Here is a 24364-nt window from a genome sequence, read left to right on the forward strand (position 1 = left end):
AATTCATCCAGAGACTGAAATCGCCCCTTTTTATCCGCTGCTCGCCACCATCCCCCCGCTTTCCTGCGGGGGGCTTGTTTGGCTTGTGTTTTAAAAATACCCTGAAAACGGCGATTTTTAGAGAGAATTCAGGAAAGTGGCTTTTCTGTGGAAAGGTGTCTTTTTAAACAAAAAGAAGCACTCTCTCTGTATATATTATATATATAACTACCTATCTTTAGTTCCTGCAGGGCAGCTGCTGCGGTGACTTGCGTGGAGGTTTTTTTTAAGTTTAATTTTGCGATTTTAATTTTTTTTTTCTTTTTGCTAAAAGTGTTATTTTAGAGCGAGGTGGATTCTTCTCGGCTTTGTTTTCTTTTTTTTTTTTTTTTTTTTTTTCCTTCCCCCCCACCTCTCGATTAAAAGCCGAGCTATCCAACCTCTTATTTCTAACCCTGCCGGGACTTGGCTGTCGCGATGTACAACACGGTGTGGGATATGGACCGCGATGACACGGACTGGAGGGAAGTGATGATGCCCTATTCCACTGAGCTGATATTTTACATTGAAATGGACCCTCCAGGTAGGGAGCCGAAGCCTGCGAGCTGCCCCCGCACCCCTGGCAGCGGCTCGGCGGCTGCCGTCCATCCCTGCCCTCACTCCTCCTGCAGACTTTTCCCTTTTAAAATAAAAGGAGAGGGGGAGGGGGGGGTTGGGAAATTAATATCTGTAGTTAAACTTTGTGTAAACTTTCCAGGGACTTGAGCTCGCTGTCTCCTGGGCAAAGTATTTTAATACTGGGGTTTTTTTGTGGGGGAGGTGGGAGGATAAGAGCAATTTATGGTGCCTTTTGGGAGATGGAAGGAGGCAGGAGGAGGAGAGCTGGTCGCAGCCCCTCTCTCGTGTCTCCTTTTTTAAAAGCCTTTATCGAAAAGCGTATATTTCGGCTGTATTCGCTCCTAGAGGAGCTCTTTTATTATCCTCTTCACCTGTGTGCCTTTATGTGCCTGTAACACTTTGATGGTGGTGATTTACCCACCTCCATTCAGTTCCAGTTTAATCGCTTTTACAGTCTCCAAGACCCTTTTCTCCCCAGCTCTCTTCCAGCAGTGACAGATGAGGTGGTCGCTGGGTTTTGGTGGAGGGGGGATAATACTTGGGAACAGGCTGGAATCCATCCCTGGAGGCACAGTTACTTTGATAACACGTAAAAACCTTGTTCAAAAGGATTTGATGCACTTTCTCTTCCCTCCCCCCTCCATGGATTGGTAGTGCTGAAAATGGGGAAATGTATTATCCTTCGCTTGCCTGAAGTTTTTGATGGGACAAAAAGTTTCTTTTGTGTCTGAAGAGGGAGGGAAGGCTTGTGAGGAGGAGAGGTTGAGCCTTTCTTTGGTAATGAATTAAAGTAAGCATAAATGGGTACTGGTGAAACTGTATCTATACCTGTAAGAGTCAAACAGGCTGAAGCAGTAAGGTAATTGAAGGGCCTTTATCTTCTCAGGTCTCTGATCTGTACAGCCAGAAGGTACAGTAAAATATGCACCAAAAGTGTTAGCCTGCAGAGAAATTGATAGCAAATAAGTACTTCCAAGTGGTGTCTTTTATGGGGCATGTACTTTCAGAATGTGCTTTTCAACCTGTGCCTGAATCGTGGCATGTGTCTGCAAGTGTGGTTTATTCTCTTTGTTTCAGCACAGTGAGCTGTGTTTTTCTCTCTGGAGGTATGTGGTACTTTAATTAAAACAGGAGGAGGTGATCATCCTGAGATTTTTGGATCACAAGGACCTGTACTTGCTTCCTTTGCTAACTCTGACACTTTAAAAATTGGACAGATCTCTCAGACACCCAATACTGTCCACTACTCGTTAAATTCTTGCATACCTGACACTACCTATTTTTAGATGTTACTCCTGAAAGCCTAAAGTTCAGTCAAGTCACTTTGCTTCTGTGAATTTTAAAGGATATCTTTCTTGTAAATGCTTTCGATTTTTTACTGTTCATGAGGTAAGTATTTGTGTGTGCTTGTATCAAATGAACAAAAACCCAAGTCCCATTGTAGGTGACTTAAAGCAATTAGTGTGGGGTTTTTATTTAAAAAAAAAATAAAGCCCCTTGAATGGCTTAGTACAAGGAGGCTGCTAAAAGGGGCTGGACAAACTGAACTGGTCAGAAAACAACTTTCCAGTGTTTCTGCAGGAATTTGGCCATGCAAAATTTTTAGGAAGCCTTTCAAAGTTTACATTAAGAAGCAGCTCTTCTATCATTACTAATGCCAGTGCTTCCATCATTGGAGCCTTCTTGTCAGGGATCAAGGCTCTGCACAGTCCAAACACCAGTTAGCAAAAGGACTTAGTGTTACAGGCTGATCCCTGAAGTGTTCAGTAACTTTATCTTTCATATTTTTAAACTAGACGAGCCAGAGCTGGAAGTGATGCATGGGATAATCCCCATGTGTATGTCCTGATTTTGTGAAACTGCAGTTTTTAAATTGCAAGGGGAGGGAGGGAGACTGTGGCAGAGGGGGTCTGCTTTCTCCCTGTCCAGAGGCAGGGTGGGAAAGTGTTTTCTGGCCTGGGATGATAGGTCATCCCTAAGGGGAGTGTGGAGGAATTCATTTGGAAGGCTTAAACACTCGGCATGCCTTGGGATAAAGTCACTGCGTTTGCACCCGGTAACAACCACAGCTCCATTTGGCCCACTTCCAACAAAAATTTGTGAAGGTTTTCGGTGCAGCATTCCCGGCGCGGTGGCCGGAGCTCCTGGGAGGCTGAGTGGTGGCAGCGTTCCCTCGGCAGCGCCCAGAGCAGTGATGTGCAGCCCCGCTGCCGAGGCAGCCCGAGCGCTCTTTTGTTCCCGCAACTTGAGCGGAGAGATCCCCGCTTGGGTTTTGTGCCGCAGCACCGGGCACTGGCGGATCCCGGGAGCCAAGTGTCTGGGCTCACGCATGAGCGCCCCTGATTACATTTTACTGCGTCCAAACTTGAGGCAGAAGACAAAAGCAAGGTGAACATAATGTGCGGTGTCACCCGTGACCTCCGAGCCGAGGGTGGGGATACTGTTTCTCGTTAAAGGCCAGCAGACCTTTAATTTATCTTGGCAGGCCGTCTTAATACCCACCTTAGCGTTGCCCAATAATAATGCAGAAATAAAATCTGGTGATGGCAGGCAGCCTGCAGCGCAGCCGGAGCTTCTGTCAGGCCTCAGTGCACCTGCACCAGCTTATCAGTGTGCTCATGTTTGCTGTTCAGGGCTGTAGGTGTAAATGGATGTTCAGAGCAGGTCCTGGAGCCTCTCTGCTACAAGGTTTGCTCTAAAGTTCAGAAATAAAAATAATAACACATCTCTCTCACTTGAGTTTTTCACAACTCAAGCAGAGGCAGTCAGGTAACAAGGGACTGACTGCAAGCTTTCTGCTAGGCTTTAATCCATCCTAAACGTAGGAGTAGGACAGTTTTCCCAAACAGAGTGGTGGAACTAGGGATTCAGCTCTGCCAGCCTCACAAAGCATAATTTAGAGCAGCACAACTAACACAGGAGCCACTGTGGTGACAACCAGCAGGGTGACTCCTGTTACCTCCTGCTTTTTCCTTCTGCTTACATTTTGTTTTGCATTTATACATGCACCACTGGCATAAGGGAGGATCTCTTTGTGGCAAATAATACTACATGCAACAAATAACTTTCAGTATCTAAAGACACAACTGGGACCATCAGTTGCATATAGCTAACATAGCAGCTTCTCAACTTTCTGATGATGGATTAAGTTAAAGTGTTGTGGCTGTAGCGGCATCGTGTGCTGGCTCTGGCATTAGGGAGCTGTCAGGGGTTCACTCCTATGTTTGTTGTTGCTGTGGGTCTTGCTGTCTGAAAAGACAAGAAAATAGGTTCTGGGTTGAATTTAGTTTATTTGACAATACCAGTTTAGGTCTGCAAAAAAGTTGTTACTGCCAGAAGTTTTTGAACAGAGGATTTCAAATTGACTGCAGAAGTTACCAGAGTATCTGAAGTACCACTACCTATGTATTGCCTCACTTTTATTTAGTAGGGCTAACCAATGTCTTTCCTTCTGTAGATCTGGGATATGTTATCAGTTGTGTTGATGATAAAATGTGTAATCACTGAATACATTTTGTCACAGTTGGATGAAAATCAGTAAGAGTGTTCTGCTGGGATTTCTGATACAGATGTCAGCAAAGATATTTGGCTCAACTACAAATTAGAGGTTAGTTTCCTTTGGGTGGCTTATGAAGAAAACCACAAGTTTAAGGTAGGCTTCTAGTGCAGAATGGGCTCTATGAACAAATAGTACAATAACTCTTTGACCTAAAGCTATATGGAAGCTGCCTGTTTGAACCCTGAAATATGACCAACTACATTTATAACTTGATCCAGCTGTCTTTTTCAAGAACAGTACTTTGCCTTGCCTCATATGCTGTAACAATGCAGTTGCTACAAAATCTTTTGATAATTAGGTGGGGGGAGCACTAATCTATGGGCTGCTTAGTTTAGTCTTTGTAGAAGCAGCACTGCCAGTGTATGAGTGAGACAAGTATTCAAGGGAAAAACTGTATTTATTCATTATAGTTTCTATTTCCTTCTCATATATAATTTGACAACCCTTATTTTAGGGGAGCGATCCTATAATTGTAATTTGGAAAACACAGGGTTCCAAGCTCAAGGGCAGTGTTTACTGGGATACCAGGCGTGCTGTATCATTATCAGTGTTACAGTGGAAACTGGATGTGGCTTCTTGAATTGGGTTTGTGGTACACAGTAGCCAGATGTAGGTGATCACTGCCTGTCTATGCCTGACTAGTTTTCCAGTGGGAGAACAGATGCAAATTTGAATAGCATTGTCAGTGTTGTCCTGCAGCTTATCTGAACTGACTTCAGAAGCTTATCAAAGAAAAGTTCTGTTCTTACACATCTTAAAAAAAAAAAAAAAGTTCTACTAGGGCATGTATTCAAAACAACAGCACTGTAGCTTCAACTGTATTTTTTGCAAATTTAAGTCTTGCTGGAAATTGTATTTAAAAAAAAGTAGATGTTTGGGATTGAGAGTTGCCTTATTACAGAAGGGAAGTTTGTGCGGGCTGATTTGGGGTAGAGCAGGGAGTAAATAAGGCTCAGTCACTGTATTCTGCATATCTGGGAAAATGGTTTGGATTCGAGTCTCAGCTCCTGTGAAGACAGTGGTGTGAATTGCTTATACTCTGTTCTTGTTAACACCTAGATTTCTCTACTAGCCTTTTCATTTAATGACTGCTGTAACAATTTTTTACTTCTGATTGCATTTTTAGGCTTGCTTTTGCATTCCTTGCATTTCGTTTTCATTTTGATGGCTCTAACTGTTAAAGAATATCACTCATCGGCTTTCAATTAAATACATGACCACAAAAAATAGCATCATTAATAGAAAGTGAAATGCTGTTTTGCTTGAGATGAGAGAGCCTGCTTTAAAAGGCTAACATTTGTGTTTATCACTAGGTTTTTAGATTATGTAGAAGTAGTTGGGGGCGGGAAGGTTTGCTAATAGGAGTTGTTCAGCTTTGTTCTGTAAAGCTATAGGTTCATGCAAACTAAAACATGAGGGGACATCTGAGAAGAAACCAAGCTCTTCAACATGTGTTCTTGCACCAAATGTTATTTCTGCAATTGTTGTTCCAAACAATTTTGTGTATTGCATGATTCCTGAAAGGAGTTAATCATGGTGTTGCTTCTGTTTCACCTGTTTAAAAGGAGAAAACTCTTCCCAGAGTTTCCTGTGGGGGCTATTGCTTTCTCAAGCAGCAGAGTTGACTTCTGTCTTTGCCATTGCCTGCATGATTATCTTATTCCAGACTAAAGCTATTTGGGCTTATCTTTGCTCTACAGCTTGGGAAAACAGAGGCATAGCTGGTCATATGCATCTGCGCCCAGGACTGAACACAGTTGGGTGCCTTACATCACCTCACGTTGGTTGTTTAGTGAGTCACTTTTTGGGCAGAGAGCTGGAGAAGCATAAAGAATACATTTATCAGCATGCCCTGTGTGTTTTAAAGCTTAGGCTTTATTATTGTCAGAAAGACTGTTAACTGTGTTGAAACAGGTTGCTGTAAAACTTTAGTCCCATTAAAGCAATAGGTGTGCTCTAGCTGGATTTTTTTGGAAAACGCATTTTTGTAAAGTAGGTTGCTGAGTAATGCTTAAGGAACAATCTCTGCTCATGTTCTAAGTGCCCCTATGGAAATGAGTCAGATTGTCTTTTTTTCTTCTGCTTTTTATCTCATTTCTTCTGACAGGTTAAAGTCTGCACAATAGCTAAGTAAGCAAGAATTCACTTCTCCACATAATATAAACTACAGCAATGAGCTGGTCCTGGGTCCCCAATCAGTGTGAGTGGATGTAACTTCTTTAGAAAATATTTTCATTGTCCTTCCTGTTTGCTGTGTCCTCCGTTCAATAGACAAAGATTCTGCCATGTTCCAGTGCATACATTCCAGTATCTTAAGCTTTTCTAGTTCTCAAGGAAAGTGTCTGTATACAGGGAGCTTTACAAGGATTCATACAGTACAAAAAAAGGCAAAGTGCAGGTGGTGCCTCTTGTAGCCCTTTCCAAAAAGGACTCCAGCTGCCCTGCTGAACACCAACCAGCTGCCTGGTGAATCCTGATGCCGAAGCACAATGAGCTCTTAAGCTTTCCTGTGGCTGAACAGGATCCAGGATCTTCACTGGCTTTGAGTCCAGCAGCACACTCAAGATGGATGCCTTCCATCCAGAGCGCTTTGAAAAAGGAGATGAAATGCTTCAACTGCTTCAGGCTGTGGCTGCTTCCAGCATTCACCCAGACTGTACCAGTTTTTGTGATTTTAATGGTAGTTCATAGGAGTGTTACTTCTAAAAGCAGATATCCCTGAAGATGACACATAGTTATCTAGAAATGGCTTCAAAAACATCACATTTCTCTGCACAAAAGTTGGTGGGTTTGGAAGAATTATAAAAGTACCAATCTGTTCCTTATCCCGTTAATATTGTTTGTTCTTTTGCTACAAAATAACTTGACTTTTGGTTCAGTGTCACTTTGTGACTCTCGTATTTCAGGTCAGGTTTCTCCTTCCAAACATAAACCTGTTTCCTTTTATTAGCTGCAGCTTACTCTCTGTTTCTTCCTCTAACCCTTGAAAGAAGAAAATCTACTGGAGCCATTTTTTCAAGTTTTTACCTTCTGTAGCCTGCCCCTAACTTTGTCTCTGGAGTCCCTAAAATCTGATGCTGCACACAATCGTATTTTCTTTCGGAGGAATTCTTTCCTTCCTTGCATGCCTCCCCTTAAAAAACCCAAACAAAACACCTGAAGGCACAGCTGCTGCAATGGAGTTCAAGAAAATTTGCTGTAATGGGGGAACTTGGCTCACTGTTGACATGTGATGCTTTCTGAGTGTGGGCAGTAGGGCTTGCACTCAACACCTATCCCAGAAAAATGTCTTAGAGGTAAAATGGATGAGAAGGTCTTTGACAGTGTTATGCCTGTAAGTTCTGTTGTCTGTTATAACCTGAATTTGTACATTGCAACTGAATTTCCCAGGCTGTCAGTACTCCTGCTGCTCTGCCCTGTGTAGCCATCCTGGGGACATTGTCAGAATCTACATCATTGGTCCTCAAGGAACTGCTCCCAAGTGTCAAATTAGAAGTCTTTGGTGGTTTTGGCTTTGTTACCCCGATTCATCTCCTGTTTCCAAGAGTGCCTCTTGAAGGATACAAGGCAGCTTGAATAAATGAGATGAGTGTTTAAGATCCTTTCAGTTTTGAAGGGTACAGTACTGTCTCACTGATAATTTTTGGGGCAGTGAGAGAAGTCAAGCTGCTGCTCTGAAACGGATTTCATTAAAATGCTTTGAAGATCACTGTGTACTGAGTAAGGAGATTGAATCTGAGCATGAGCAATGGCCAGGCTTGACTATTCTAGGTCTGCTCTGAATCTCCCCTTCTGCTGTAGGCACTGCGTGGGATCCCAGGGATTGGGACTTCTGCCTCAGTGGAGCTTCCTTCAAGATTAAGGTTCTTAAAAAAGATGACTCATGACAAAGTGTACAACAGATTTCCTCTGAATACTTTTCTACCTTCAAATTCTCCTGGATTCTTGATTTAGAAATGCACCTTTTGATCTTGATTTAGATGGCTCGCTCTTAGCAATTTAGACGGTGTTGAAATATTTGTACTTGGTAACTAGAAAATGGTTTGACACAGCACAAGGACAGGTACTGTATGAGGAACAGTTTTACATACTGCTTTGAAAGATTGGAGCTAGTGGTAAGCTGAAATAAAATGCTGCTTAGAGCAGCAAGAATCATATGCATTTGCAGCTGTATTACTATTATTTTTAAATAGCCTCTTGTGCAGTAAACTTCTCAGTAGCACCAATTATTTCTGTGAATTGGATCCCCTGTGAGGTTTGTACTTGACATCTGGACAGATATTTAGTCTTTGAAATACCTGGGGAAAACAGCCCTGAGCTGTTTTTATTTAAATTATTTATTGTTTAAAATTAGTTACTATTTAAAAGATCATCTTTTGGCTTCGGTATATCCCCTAGCCATAGCTGTCATTGCTTGGGCCTGACTTCATTCTCTCTCTTCCACAATGAAAAGCCAGTTCTTTGTTCTCGATTGCTGTAGTTCTTTGCTTATCCTGAATTTTGTGTTTTCCTTGCTCTTATCAAAATATCTGTTCCCACATATTGACCAAAGAGTACTTTTAATAGTGGTTTGAAGACTCCGCCTGTGGAGGAGTAAAGAATATGCTGTGGTGTTTCTTCTGTGAAGGCAGATGAGGAGCTGCTTTAGTTAGAAAGCAAAAAGGAGAAACTCCTTGCGCTTTACATTTACTTTTGCTGTATAGTCTTCTAGACCTGACATTGTAAAGTACAATGTTCTTGTTGAATATCTGAAATTTTCATGGCAATAAAATGTCTGTCATGGACTTTCATCCAGAGTTGGCAAAAGCCTGGGCCTGCTGTCTGCATGATAAAATTATTCCTTCCTTGTGTGAGCCGGGCATGTGATGCTGGTAGTGATAATCTCTGAGTGATAAAACATGGCAAAAGTTCTAAAACCTCTCCAGTTTATTAGGAGTGTGCTAATTATGCCTGGTAGGTGGAAGAGGACTTACCCTTTTTATCCTTCTCATGTTAATTTTGGGGCAGTCACCTCAGCCCTGTTGATTATGGAACCTCTGACACTACTGTAGCTTTGCAGCAGTTACACTGGGCTCTAAGTTGGAAGGAAAACTGTTTTTCTTTGGGCAGTGAAAATAATTGGGAAGCTGAGGTTTTTTTTGGCTTTGCACCTTCATGCAAAGGCTGGAATGAAGGGGAGGAGCTGTGTTTTAGTACAGAAGTCAAAGATGCCCATGTCATTTGTCTGACTGTGGGCATCTTCCATTTCTTATATCTCAGCCCATGAAGTAATAGGGCTTGCAAAGTAGTGAGAGATGCTTTTGAAATGCCCAAAGGAATGCTGAATTTGACCCAGCCTCTTCACACACTGTTGCTGTCCCCTGTTCTGCAGATGTCCCAGAGCAGATAATATTTTAACCTGTGCAGTAGCTGAGGATGCTCATGAGGAGCAGAGTGCAGCAGAAGCCTGGCAGGCTGTAGGAGGTGAAACAGTGATTGGGAGGTGTGGGAGAGGGCTGGATAGCTCGTGAGTTTTCAAACAAAACAGATCTTTATCAAAAAAGCCAATTAATCAAAACTGAAATATTTCTTAAAGGTGGTGTTTTTTATGAAAGTTCATAGAAACACAAGCAAAGCTATAATGGGAGTGTTTTTGTTGGAAGCCTGCCTGGCTTTCTGCCAACTTGTCTGCTGTTTTCTGTAATGAGATATTGAAAGACTTCAATTCTTTGAATATGTCTTACTCCTTGGCATCTCGCCTATTTTGGGGGAGGAGAGTGAAAATGTGAGCATGCCTGAGGTTCTGTGGCCAGCAATAATTCCATCAAGGAGCTTCCTTTCCCATTCCCAGAGCAGTTCTCTGTGCACATTAGCTGCCCTTTGAGGAAGGGCAGCTTGGAAGGGCATCGGTGCTCAACGCTCTGCAAGAGGGGTCTTGGCAAGAGAACTGAGATGTGAAGCTGCCAAGATAATTTACCTGCCAGTGGTGGGGAATGGGCTGCTGTCAGCAGGTGTGCATGACCCTCCTCCTTGTCAGCTGGAAAACCTCTGCAAAAGCCTGTGCTTTTTTTTCACAGATGTCTTTGAGGGGTTCTCATGCAGCAGGGACGAGTACAGGACTCCCAAGGGAGGGAAAGATTTTGAGGCTTTGCCTGAAATGTGTTAGAGAAATTGAGAAGAGTGTTTGAGAAATTGAGTAAGACGGCAGAGAGCAGTTAAAGGTTGGGGAGAATTTTTCTCTTCAACAAAGCTAGCCTACATTTTCATTCCAAGTCTTCATCTATATCTCCAAAGGGAAAACCCTTCTCTCCTCAAGGACTGTGTCATTAAAATGTTAGCCAGCCTAACCACAGATTACTTGCATGTTTCCATAGCAATGACACTTTGTAGAGCTTTATATTACAGTTTGCAGGGTATCTACTGTACATCAGCCTTTTTGAAGCTGAGTAACTGTCTTGGAAATCCTCTGATCTGTTTTCTGCTTGTCACAATGTGGAGGGAGAGTAGATTGAGAGCATCAGAAAGAAGGCTAGTAAACAAGCCCGTGAAAGTGCTGAGGGACTTTAAATTGACTTTATCAGAGTACTTGGTAGTTGTGATTATTTGTAACAGTAAGGTAGACCTAATGCTGCATTTAAACCTGCTATGCTTTTAAGTATCTGGCTTGAAGCTCTTGGAAAATACTGGAAGAAGTAAGTCGTGGAGCCATTCTTAGACTAAGTGGCATCTGCCTTAAAACTGAAAACTAGAGTTTAATTAACTGGCAGGTTGATTTTGTACACAAGTACTGCAGCCAGAGAAGAAACAAGCTGCTGGACTGGATACTGCATGGGATATAGCACTTGGAAAACTGATGCATTCTTCCTGTTTTACTCCTGAATCAGTGCCATTGAAAACCCTCACACATAGGGTTCAGTGGCTCTTAGATCATGTAAACTTGTAAAATTTTTTATTCAAAACCTGACTGCGGAATGTGTGTATCTCATTGAAGTCACAGCCTACTTCGCTGCAGTTAAATTCAGGATTAATACAGCCCACGATTTTTTACAAGGGACTTTAAAGGAAATACAGCGGCGTTGGACTTCAGACACTTGCCAGCTTTCCTACTTGCCTTGGTGTTGGAGGAGCTTTGAATTTCAGAGAGTCGAGTCAGTTAAAGTCACGAGTCGCCTTTTCAAAAAACAATTCTGCACAGTCAAGAAAGCATTCCAAAACTACCTTTGGCAGATCCCAGTCCATAGGCTTTTCTCCCTGAGGGCCTGCACAGCAGCTCTGGGAGCAGTTCAGCTGAAGATACCTGCTGGAAACGGCACGGCAGCCTTCGGGCCCTGACGTTAGCAACATCCGATCCCGCGCCTGGCACACATTGGCTGCCATGCCTCTGCTCCATCACCAGCTTGTTTTTATTTCCCCCTTCTAAGTGACACTGAGCTGGGGTTGGGATTTAGGTCAAGCTAGTCTGCCTGGGAAAGCTAGAAAGAGGGAACTAGAGTTGCTAAAGAAATTAAAGCCAGATATGCCCATGAATGCATGAGGGAGAGCCAGTCTGCTCTCATTGCTAGGCAGTCACTGAGGGCTGAACCTGACCTTTGGAATGTTCTCACGTGGGAGTGGAAGGGTACAACTGAGCTGTCACCTCTTGGGATTTGGAAAGATCTGTGCTCTAAAACTGTCCTAGAGACATGGTAGAGGAAGGATGCTTGTGTATCTGGTGCTAAGAGACAGTTCTTTATTAGAATGGATAGATCTGTTGTGCTGTTAATCACTTGTGATCAGTGTTCTTTCTCTCCCAGGAAAAAGGAGGCAAGAAACCATCAGGATCATTCACTTTAATCAGAGCTGGTTTAGAGATAAAGTAAAATTGTGCCTGTGGCTAGATCAGAATTGGACTCAGTGACATGGAAAGAAACACGGCTGCTCTTGAAAGTGTTCCTGTTGACTTCAAGCCAGTCTTATATTACTTTGCTCTAGGATTTTAGCTCTCTAATATTCATTGAGTAAGGTATATAAAACTGGATTATTTTGAATTTAAAATCAAAATCTGTGGACTCTTTGAGGCTCTCTGTAGCTTCTCATAGAAACAGCACAGGATTTCTCCTAGCAGCGTTGTTAGTATCATCTAGGTACTAAGTAAAAACTGTTTAAGGATGCCTCTTCTAGCTACCTATTGGGCCAGCGTTACAAGAGCGGCAGTGTGGTGGGTGCTGCTCTGTTGCACTATACTTGACATGCTGTTACAAAATATTCCCTTTGTGTCATCACAGGGACTGGGCTGTGAGGTTTTTAAACTACCTTTGTGAGTGTTCTCAGTTTGTACAGACTCAAGTCTATGGGGTGAGAGCGTAGCCAGGAAATGCTGAAATGAATGGGCATGTTGGTCTATGGGGTAAAGCAATAGCAAGAGCCTGGTTCCGTATCCAGTACAGGGGAAAATCTATTATGACTCAAAGAGCTCAAAGCATTGAAAGTAAAGAATTAGATACATAGCTCTCTGGAAACAGGATCCACCCTTGCAAATAGTTCTGTATTTTTGAAATGTGCATGCTATTAAAAAGCATTTTTCAAAAGTCTATTGTGTAAAGGACTGGCTTCCATGAGTCAGGTTTTACAGGAACTGGTCCAAGCCTTATTCTTCTCCCTGAAATAATTTCCTTCCAGTTTTCTCATGCAGAATGAAGTTCCGTAGGCAACCTCCTGATAGTGAGAACTGATATCTGCCTATTAAGGGAAAGGAGAAACTCCCACTTGTAGTAGGGACACTTGGTGTAATGTATAGTGCTCTGTGTCCAAACTCCCATTCCTTACCTTTCTCGTCTTCCTTAGTTTGCTTTTCTCTACCCAGTGCTTTGGAGTGAGCCTAACAAAGCTGCTAAATAATCCCACAGTGTATAAACGAGCAAGACTTAATCTTACAAGGAGGGCTAGAGAAGTATTCAAGTACTCTAGAGAACACTTGAAAGCCTCTTCTGGAAATCCCCTATTAACAGTGTAAAACAGGCTTTTTACACTGTAAAATACATTGGAGTTTTTGATACGTCCAGGCCTTAATTTGAAAGACCCAGTGAAATAATTGCAGGTGCTGGTATAGTTTTCTAAGAACTGCACTCTTGTATGTTTATTATGTAAAACTTAATATGCTTTTCGATGACTCAGAGCCTGCAAGAGATTCTGGAGTGGGTCTGAACATCTACAGGTTTTCTGAACTCAAATTTACTGTCACTGATGAGACTCAGAACTGCTGTAGCTGTCTTGTCCCAGGTGAGATGTTGGGAGCAGGCAGGACCTGAAGACATTTTTTAATTCAGGAATTTTGAATGGGGGAGATGGAACAGCACAGTGAATGCAATTGATGCTACAGGCTTAGCCTGGATATATGTTCCTATGACCCTGGATGGGGTGGGAGCTTCAAGCAAAGTAGGGTTGGAGCCGTGTCTTACTCTCAATGGTGCTTTGTGCGAATACTTGTGTGCTACACAAACAACCGTAGTAGTTGAGCTAGGAATAACTGAAGCTTCCTAACCAGGAAGCTACTTCACTGAATCCGAAGGTTTTCACCTTCCTTTTACAACAAGACCTGTTATTGCCTCACTAGATGTGTGCACACCTGAAAGTTCCCAGCTCACCCCATAAAAAGAACCTGTATGCTACGGTTTAATGCTCGGTCCCACAGAATGAATGCTGCTATCTGAATCAGGTGTTTGGTCAGCAACCCCAGGGTGCAAACGTCTGGGTCAAGGTTCAGATTTAGTTTAGATTGGCTCAATTAAAGCATCTACTGGTTTGTCAGAGAACAGTGAAGTTACTGTGTTGGATATTCAGCCTGAAATGGTATTTGGAACTGCAGTTAGAAGCCTGTTTTCTCTTCTTTAATGTGGGGGGTGTGGCTCAGAGGTGAGCAGATGGATGGTGCCAAGTAGCACACCTCTCAGTGCTAAGCCATTCCATGCTGGAGATCAAAATCTTCTTTCTGCTGCCTTTATTTGTGTTTCTGTGTGTACGCAGGGATTGTGCATCTGAAAGATGGCTGTTGTCACTGTGTCAGGCCTGCTCGCTGGTGCTTGTGTAATCTGATGGTGAGGGCACAGGGCTGGGAGCACAGATGTTCAGGGTCTGACTTAGAAATGTGCTAGCAGCAAATCAATGTGTGTAGCTACTTTCTTACTCTGAATGTGAATGTGACCTGTCCCTCTATAAAACAGTCTCACGAAATGCCTAAAAAATGCTCAGTTTCAGTGGCAATGTTCTTGATGAAGCATCCAGTCTTTGCGAAATAGGGGAGAGCACTCAGGACACTTTCCCAAAGAAAATAAGAAAGAAAATGTATCATACATTTCTGTTCACAGACCAGTCTCTCCCAGTACATGAATGTGCCTGTGGCTGCTGAATTACTAATTCAGGGCTTACAGTCAGGTTCGTGATAAAGTTGTTTGAGCAAAAACTGGCCAAACAGAAAACAGCTTTGGTGTCTTGTATGCCCTTACATTGTGTAACCTATTTTGAGAATGGAAGTAAAAGCATGTTTGCCATGAATTCAGGATAGGGGAATTCTGGGCAGGTATGCACCAGGCCTGCAGGTGTGCAGTTCTGCCTGTGTGTTGGGCATCTGTAGCATCCCCTTTCCTGTGGTAAACACTTGAGCTATGCAAAGTGGTGCAGGCACTCTAATAGTTATCTAACATCCCCTGTCCCCTTCCCTTACCACCTCATGTTCTGTAGTAGTCAAAGAGTCACAGCCTTTGTTCCAAACAGGAGCCTGAATGACAAACCCAGTGCGCAGCATGAACCTCGGGTCTGTGACAGATACAGCCCTGCCCAGCCACCACTGCTCTCTAGCAGTGTTTTTCCCTCTGAAGAGTTCACCTGTTTGCTCTTGTGGGTTGGCTTCAGGACTGGTGATGCCTGAGCAACTGGAGTTTTTCCACAGTGGTGCCCAGTGCTCTCCAGGCTGTGGCTTTCAAACACAATACACCTTTGTCATTTGTTTGGAGCTTTAGGCGGCACCTGCCCTTGTAGTCGTGCCTGCACCAGTCTTCTTTTAACAAAAACGCACATTTCCTCATACTCCTTCCTTTTCCCCTCCCTCACACAAGTGCTTGATACTAGAAAATCTGGGATCACGGTGGAACAGTTGACTTCAGACTTCCTTTATGATTACAAGTTCCATTTGGTTTGAGAGAGCTTGAAAGCTGAGTTCAAGATGCACATTTTCTCTTGGTTTTTTACTGTCATATTGTATTAACAGTTTAGTGATTATTTTCTGCTGTTTGCCTTTCTTTAATCTGTTTTTCATTTTCAGCTCTTCCTCCAAAGCCCCCCAAACCAATGACTCCAGTCAATACAAATGGAATAAAGGACAATTCCAGTTTCTCTCTGCAGGAAGCAGAGTGGTACTGGGGGGACATCTCAAGGTAAGCAATATTGCTAGAATATATTAATTAAAATACGTTAATATATGTTGTTAAAATTAGGATAAGCCTGCCAGAATTCAAGACAAAAGGAACATGCTTATTTCAAGCAGCATTTTACAGTAGGAGAATGCTTTAGGACTATTCTTGGCAAAGCACCTAAGTGAAAATATTCAGCTGGATTCAAGATATTTATGTTGTTACTCCTCTGGTGCAGATATTGCAAGCCTTGGTGACAATAATTTTTGAGTTTCTAAATTTGTCCAGATACACAATCTTTAAAAAGAAGAAAAATGCTTCTGAATTCGATATTTAATAAAGTGTTGTAAGCATGCAATCCTGGAATGCATGCAGTTCAGCAAAATTTCAGTATAAAAATAATATTTCAGGATAAAAGGAATTGCATTCCTATTTTTGGTTTCTTTAACGTTTATTTAAAATTACATCTATATTAATTTCTATTACATGGCGATGTGAAAAAGAGCTCTTGCAAATGCTAACCATCACCCATCTACACTGAGCAGATGATAGAGACACATACCAAACAAATTAAGTTTTGCCTCTTAAGAAAACCCTTTTCTGTGTACTTGAGAAAGTAGATGGCTTGGGTTTGGTTCAGGAAATGAAAGGCCTGTTTTTATATACTTAATTGCATAAAAGAACTGAAGTGTTCAGTCATCTCTTACCCTCTTAAGGCACTTCTGAAGAGTCTAGAATTTGGAGCTGTAAGAGGACAGGCAAGCGTGCTGGGAGTGCGATCAGGAATTGCTCAAACTTGTGCACGTAATACTTTGAAGCACTTTGGCAGATAGAGGCAAGAAGAGCGTGTTTGCCACATGAGCTCATTGACATTCTGAGAAGGGAAATAAGGTTTTCATATCTTTATTGTACCACCCTTATCTTTTTATAAAGTAAACCCTCGTAGATCTTGCTTTTGAAGGGCCTTGGCAGAGATATTTTTCTGTTAATTTTAAGTTGAAGCAGAGTGGCAAAACCTGATTACAAAACCCACTAGGCACAGTTTGTTTAAAACTGCTCAATATTGGTATCAGTTTATTGACTGTGGATTTGTCCCTCAATTAGCAGTGCCCATGATGGCAGGAGCTAATGCACTGCAAATCACATTGGAATGGCTTTATTAGATTAAAACTTGATACACGCTCATGTAAAGATGGAATTGTTTATGAGCCTGGTTTGGCAGCCAGCAGGTACAGGCTTCATCAGGCTATCAGGACAGGAGCAATGTTCTGCAGTCAAGAACTTGTGCTGAAAATTCTGTCATGAGCTCCAGGGTGCAACTTGAAGGCCCAAACTTGTAGGTCATATCTGTCCATTCAAAAAGGAGTTAACTGGATCCAGTCTGTAAAAATGGTCTGCGAGGAGTAAATGGATATGCATGTGATACTCAATAGGAGTCAGTTTTACTAACAGAATAGTTTTCAGGTAGCTAAATCAAAGCTAAGGCTATTCTTTTGTTATTCTTTTGAGTACTTTTGTTCCTTAGTATTTGAACAAAGAAACCTGCTGTTTATTTTTCTTTGTAAGGTTCAACTAGGCTTCCTACAGCACTTAAAGAATGTTGAGGCTACCTGAGAAACTTTAGTTTCCAAATGATTGTATTAAAAAGTGCTTAGGGCTTTCAAGATCTTTGAGGGAGCTGTTATAAAGTGAGATACATAATCTGGGTGAAATGCTCATAAGCAAGATGCATATCTCTTCAACTGAAATAATTTTCTTAGTGCTTACAGGTACTCACTTTCACTAAAAGATTTCTTGGTTTAGCTTAAAGCTCTGGACTGAGTGTCCTTCTGCCTCAGTTGTAAATAAGGAAAAGTTGTACTGAAGCTAGCAAGGTTGTAGTGATTTAAAAGGGCTGTCAATAAGATCAGAGTTAAGCCAACAATGAGCCTCTTGAGACTAAAACTACGCTAAACTCTAGGCACCTTTGAGCTGTGATTCTAGAGACATGTCTTAAGAGGTCAGGTCTGGCTTCTCAAAGGGAACCTGTTCCAGTGTGGACTTCAAAACCTGAGCAGATTAAAGGGAAGGGTTGTGAACTGAGTCACAGCTGCCACTGTTGTTTAAACAGAGACTCCTTCCTAAGTGGCAGTTGACTGTAGCTACTTTTCCTTAGTGCAGCTACACAAGTTGAGACTTGCTTTAGGTGGCCTAAAAAACTTGAGAGCCTGACCGTGACAGAAGATTGAGCTCTGCAGATGTTTATATTGCTGGGTCTGATGTTTCACCTGTGGCAAAGATGATCATGTCCTTAGCACTTCTAATTTTGCCTCCCTTTCCGTTCTCCAGGGAAGAAGTCAATGACAAATTACGAGACATGCCAGATGGAACATTCCTGGTGCGTGACGCATCGACCAAGATGCAGGGAGACTACACTCTGACACTGCGGTGAGCACTGAGCACTTGTGGTCCCCTCAGCAAAACCCTGAGGAGCTGTTGCCATAACAGTGACAGCCCTGGCTGTGTAAAGCTCATGTGGCTCAAGCTGAGAGATGTTCCCAGTTCTGCACATCACAGAACAAGCAAATAAAGAGCCAGGTCTGACAGTTCTACTCTTTGCATTGAGTCCTGCCCTTCACTAAACATTACCCTAAGGATCTCTGCAGGTTAGATGGGACTCAGGGAGGAGAGCTGCTTCATAGTTTCAGAACTGCTAAGGTAAAAGGTGTTTGTAAACTAGACCTTTGATTAATGGGAGAGTGTTGAATATCTTACCAGCACACAGCTCTGGAGAACTGAACACAATATCTTGGTAAAAAGAGTATCTTATGCTTTCTGATCTAAAGTTAATACTGACTTGGAGTCATGTTCTTTTCTTCATTAGAATCATCTGCAAGTAGCAGGTTTCCCAGAGCTGCCTCAGCCCTGTCTGCTGCAGTTAGGCAGAGAGCTCCTCATGTGACTGGCCCTGGTGCCTTGCCCAGCCTCTTGCCTCTGACAGGCTCCCAAGGCTGGCTGTTAGAGGCAAGTGGGCAAGGCACAGAAGCCACAGCCTTTGTAGCACACCCTTGGGAGTTACTGTGATATGGCAGGTATTTGATCCTGCCGTGAAATTCCATTGCCTTAATGGTAGGCTTGTTCCCAAGGGTGTAGTTAAAATTCTGCTTTAACTTCTGCCTCAAAGTTCACAGCCTGTGTGCTAAGGTTTGGCATGATTTGGTTATTTTACTGAATGCAGCTGTCTTTAGGAGGCAAAATTGTAAGTGTGGGAGAAGGACAGGACAGTGTCTAAACAGTCTGTTGCTGGAAAAAAAAAAAGGAAGAAATAAGGACTATATTTGGAGAAACCACTAGAATGTATAAATCTGGATAACATAACGCCCTAAATTTACAACCATCTTGTAATCCTCAAAGGATTTTGTTTAGGTTCATGTATCCTGTATTAGCACCTATAACTCAAAAAGACTTGTTAATAATTGTATAAATCTGTACTCAATTGTATATTATTAATGACCCTGAATTGCAGGAAATTATGGGTTTGGGTTTTCTTATGGCTCCTTTATTCATCCTCCAGTATCCTCCTTTTCCCTTGCAAAACTTCTGGCAAAGCTAGGATTTAAATACCATAAGCTGGCTTCAGAATGAACACATAGAAAGAGATTTACTTTGGGCTTTGCTCCTGTTCAAGTAATCAGATGATAATTCTGTGTGTATTGACTCTTAAACTACTTAATACTGCTACTGTGTAAAGAATCACAGTGAAGGTGTGCAGTGTGGAAGCCACTTGCCCAGGAATTTCACTGGTGTCTTTGTTAGCAGCCTTAGTTCTGATGAGGGATGGGAGGGACACAATAAAACCTCTGAATGACTGTACTTTACAGGAAGGGTGGCAACAACAAACTGATAAAGATCTACCATCGGGATGGAAAATACGGCTTTTCTGACCCACTGACGTTTAATTCAGTTGTGGAGCTCATTAACCACTACCGCAATGAGTCTCTTGCTCAGTACAACCCAAAGCTCGATGTGAAGTTGATGTACCCCGTGTCCCGGTACCAGCAGGTAAGATCTTCATCAGACCCCAATAACTATTAGTGCAGACAAGAAAAAAAAAATGCAGATGTGTATATAATTCTGGGTTTTCTCTATGAATAGCCTGGTTTGTTTATTTTTTTAACAGGGAAAAAAAAAAAAGGTGAATTTTCATATTTGGCCTCACTTGGGTCTTCCAAACTGTCTAACCATCTAAGCTACTACATTTTATCAGGTTTCTAGTCTCCATCTGAGCCCAACAGAGAATTGAAACCCTGACATGCAGCAGAGTTGAGCCTCTGAGAAGCCTTTTAATTTCCCCTTGGACCTTTATGAACCCACTGAGCACTGTTCTAGCCAGTGCTACCCGTACGAGTTGTGCAGCTGCTCACTCTGTGCATAGCCATCTAAATTTTTCAAGAACATTTTTTAAACTTTTATTCAGTAGCCCGAGACGCATTCTTGCATTAAGGAAAAAGAACTGCAGAGCTTCTTGGAGATATAAGAAACAACTCTGATCTTTAGCTTAAGATTCTAAGCAATTTGCTTCCTTCTTTCTTGAATAGGGGATAGCAATCCTGAAAGTAAGGTGTGGTGTGTTTTTGGAAGTTTAGTATTTTGGCACAGCTCTTGGTGTCCCGTAGTTCCAGTTCCTACTGTCTGTAAACTGTGGAACATGTTGCACAAAGAAAGGTGGGTTTTAAACACAGTGTTCTCTAGAAACTGGATTATAAACACGATGCTAGTATCTGTAAAATGCAAATGTGCATAAGAGGACAAATGAATACTCTTAAGGAAAAGCTGCTTTGCTTGAAGACTTAATAGCTCTTTGTATGTGCAGGATCAGTTGGTGAAAGAAGATAATATAGATGCAGTAGGTAAAAAGCTTCAAGAATACCATGCTCAGTATCAGGAAAAGAGCAAAGAGTACGACAAATTGTATGAAGAATATACCAGAACATCACAGGTTGGTTCTGATTTGGCTCTTTGTGGAATCTGTTTCTTGTTTAAAAAGCAAAGAAAATTATTTTAACCTGTTAAGGCTAATAAAGGCAATATAAGGAAAAATCTTAGTAAATTGTGGAATTAGAGACAGGAGGTTTCAGATTTGATGGAGGCAGTGAATATTGCTCGTTGCTGTAAGTCCTAGAGGTGTAGTATCGGGCAAGGAAGAAAGAGGAGCTGAACCTTCTGGTATAAGGTAAAGCTGTAGAGAAGGCCAACACTACAGGCTTTACACTGCAGGCTTCTTCCTTGGCTGCTGAATATTTCCAGCTGCCACATGCTGCAGTGAGAATTGTAGAGGGGTTTGTCCAGGTTTTTTGTGAAGTCATGTGCAAGTCAGTTACCAGATATTACGCCTTAAGGAAGCGTGAATACGGTATTTGGACTGCTGCTTGTAAAATAAGATAGTTCATCTATGGGGAGGAGGTTTGCTGGCAGTCTTCCTGCAAACTAAGATGGAAAATACGACTAAAATATTTGAGGGGTTTGCAGCCTAATCGAGAGCATCGTGTAGGGGAGGAGGATAGACTTACAGGAAGTAAGTCTGCCTGGTTCTTTCCTGACCCTACTCAGACATTTGACTGATTTTAAAGCTGATTAATCCCATTTTGACTTAGTGGGGGGAGAAAAGATCATCGTCTCAGTCAGTTTAGGGAACATGATTGAGTCTTGCATTGTCATCTTTATTATGAGCAAATGATGAAGGGCTCTTTCCTTACGTAGGAAATTCAGATGAAGAGGACTGCAATCGAAGCATTTAATGAAACAATTAAGATCTTTGAGGAACAGTGCCACTCACAAGAGCGATACAGCAAAGAATACATCGAGAGATTCCGCAGGGAGGGGAATGACAAAGAAATTGAACGGTGAGCTCTCGGGTCGCGTTTGCTTACCTGGAAGAACTGGTGCCCACACTGACACTGACATTACAGCATCATATAAACCACTTTGGAAGCTCAGTGTTTTCTAAGACCTTCCCTCAAGGTATCTCACCTTTCAGTAAAGCTCTCTCCTCTCAAGGAATTGCGGAGCTGGGAAATCTCTGGATTATCCTCTCTTAACTTCAGTAAATCAAGATACTTCTTATCCTCTCTTAACTTCAGTAAATCAGAGGACCAGGAAAGAACAGGAAATAATTATTTAATTTGCTTATCCCATTTCTATTTGGATTTGCTCAGAATATAATTCAGAGAAATCTTTACTTGCAAACTGTGAAATGTACATATATCTGGTGAATCTCATTGTCCATGGTTGGTTTTAGTCGCTTTCAAAGAAGATCAATAGTAGCTGTCATCTAACAAATTCAGTAAGGACCTTGTTTGAAACTGCCCTTCTGAGAGGGTATTAGCAGAAAAGGCTGGATCTAGGCCTTTGAAGAAAGGCCAGGTATAATGCCTAAGTTGATGTAGTGCTTTATGAACCAGCTGAGGGAGGTTTCTGGACCAGAAACAGTTACCTGTAACAATCTCACTATGCAACTGTGGTTCTTCATTCTTAGTAAAGACAATTAACAAGCAAAAGATGTAATTTTCCTGAATCTCTCAAAACCTGCAAACTAACCTTGAATGAAGAGACAGGCAGCATTACTTCCTGGTAGCTCTTGATAGTAATTGAAGTCTGCATTTGAAATCTTGCTACTGCTGATACCTGTGGTGGGCTCACATAACTGATAGAACAGAAACTGAATCTGACAGTGAAGGAGGAATCTGTTCTAGCTTACCTTCCTACAGATAATTTCTTCCTGCATCTCTGCTAGAAGGAAATATATTAAGGTAAACTGAAGGCCCTCTGGCAAGAAGTCTTTCCTGTCACTCTTACAGTAATTTTCATGTAAAGATGAGGTGTTCAGAGAGAGGAGCTGCTGTTACAGTAGTCCTTGTGATACTCTTCTGTAAGTACTACCACTAGGTTCAGTCCTTCTGGACTGGCTTGACCTCTTCTCTCATACTCATTTGCAGGATAATGATGAACTACGAAAAATTAAAATCACGCTTGGGTGAGATCCATGACAGTAAAATGCGCCTGGAACAAGACTTGAAGAAACAAGCTCTGGACAACAGGGAGACTGATAAGAAAATGAACAGTATCAAGCCTGACCTAATTCAGCTCCGCAAAATCAGAGATCAGTATCTTGTGTAAGTAAGCCTGACCCATACCTCAGAATAGTGTCTCTGATGAATCTGATTAATGGCTGTTTCCATCAGGATAATGAGAATTTAATTTTCTTTTCATAACCAAAGTTCTGTTAGTGCTAAGGTGCTACGGTCTGGCGGGGGATATCTGAGTGCTGCTTGGCCTCTTCATGACTTCATTATTTAAAGAGCTAGCCACAACTAGGTGCACATTCTGCAACTCCTGTAAAGAAAAAATTTAAGAAAAATTAGTTATAAACAAAACCTGTGCCTGCTAATTCAACAGGTGTTAGTACTTTTTTTGTTAGGTGTCTCAGATGTTGCTTATACCCACACTTGATTTCACCACCACTGTTACCCAGCTCTTAATGTCCCTGGGCTGGACACAGACTGTCTTGTGTCTGAGCTTCAGCTTGCTCACTATGAAAACCCATACACATGCTCTGAAGTAATGTATTAATGTTCTCTTCTTCTGGCAGATGGCTCAATCACAAGGGGGTGAGACAGAAGCGAATAAATGACTGGCTGGGGATCAAAAATGAAAATATTGACGAGTAAGTGTCACTATACATATGATTTTATTGAGAAGTTTTCCATTAATAAGTGTTTTTTCTTGTGGGGTCGGTAACAAAAGCCACCAGTTTCTCAATAAAGGACTGGAGCCATGGTGATGTCATGTGAGGCAGCAGCTCTGCTGAAACATGTAGGATTAAAATCAAGATCTAAGTGGAAGCCTTTAATATATGTTCCCTAGGAGCCTGACCTCCCAGTTTGGGCAATTCTGGTATTTCTTGGTATGATTTCTGCAAAAGTAACTGCTTATTAACTCCTTTACTGATCACTAGTTAATAAATTTATCCTCTCAGCACATACTTTGTGAATGAAGAAGATGAAAACCTGCCACATCATGATGAGAAAACTTGGTTTGTTGGGGATCTCAACCGTATCCAAGCAGAAGACTTGCTCTGTGGGAAACCTGATGGAGCATTTTTAATTCGCGAGAGTAGCAAGAAAGGATGTTATGCTTGTTCTGTGGTGTAAGTCTGTTTTCCTTTTTGTTCTAACTACTCAATTCATAAATCTCTACCAAAGCTCTTTATTTTGGAGAACAAAAGCCAGGCCTAGCTTAGGCCTACCCATTGGAATGTGTTGCATGTTTGCAGGAAGACCGGCATGGTAAAAGCTTTGTAACAAAAATGTGCTTTGAATGTGCAATAACTGTAGTCCTGCAACCTCTGCAGTTCCCACAGTAGTTAGTACAAAATTCTGAAGTATCCCAACTTGAAGCTCTGTAGTCTATAAGCAAATTAGGGCCTAATTCTCCCATATTCTTCCCTGCTAAGAGACACATAGGAAGAAATAAAGTGGGGCTGTAAAGGTGTGGCATCCTCTGTTCTCATTTTCATGTCCAACTCTAGATCTTTCTCTTGTATTTGTAAGGTAATGGTGATGCTTCACAGGATTACTTGTGAGCAGTAGTTTTGATGACATTCACACAGCCTTGCATTGATTTCTTGTATTTCACTTCATTTTATGCTGGTGTAAGGAAGGTCAGAAATACTCTGACTCCATTATCTAAAAATCCTTCAAGCCTGTCCTGGAGTCCAGAATGGCTTTCAGTGATTTATTTCACATGAGGTTAATTGCTTCTGAGCACAAGTCTGAGAAATGAATATATGAAGGTTTAGCACCTCAAG

At 41.9% G+C, this 24364-nt stretch overlaps 1 protein-coding gene across 1 annotated transcript in view; it reads left to right on the forward strand.

Annotated features, from left to right (window-relative positions):
* The first annotated feature begins 235 nt into the window (after positions 1-235).
* The window catches only part of LOC104695234 (phosphatidylinositol 3-kinase regulatory subunit gamma), a 32234-nt gene continuing 8105 nt past the window's right edge, over positions 236-24364 (forward strand). Inside the window, exons 1-9 of the mRNA XM_010408896.4 lie at positions 236-562; positions 15432-15543; positions 17848-17946; positions 19380-19560; positions 20372-20497; positions 21259-21401; positions 22494-22670; positions 23147-23221; positions 23534-23704. Of these exons, the coding sequence (XP_010407198.1) occupies positions 457-562; positions 15432-15543; positions 17848-17946; positions 19380-19560; positions 20372-20497; positions 21259-21401; positions 22494-22670; positions 23147-23221; positions 23534-23704 (1190 nt within the window). The 5' untranslated portion in view covers positions 236-456. The remainder of the gene's footprint in view (positions 563-15431; positions 15544-17847; positions 17947-19379; positions 19561-20371; positions 20498-21258; positions 21402-22493; positions 22671-23146; positions 23222-23533; positions 23705-24364) is intronic.

Source organism: Corvus cornix, chromosome 8, assembly GCF_000738735.6.
Source record: "Corvus cornix cornix isolate S_Up_H32 chromosome 8, ASM73873v5, whole genome shotgun sequence".
Classification (NCBI taxonomy): domain Eukaryota; kingdom Metazoa; phylum Chordata; class Aves; order Passeriformes; family Corvidae; genus Corvus; species Corvus cornix.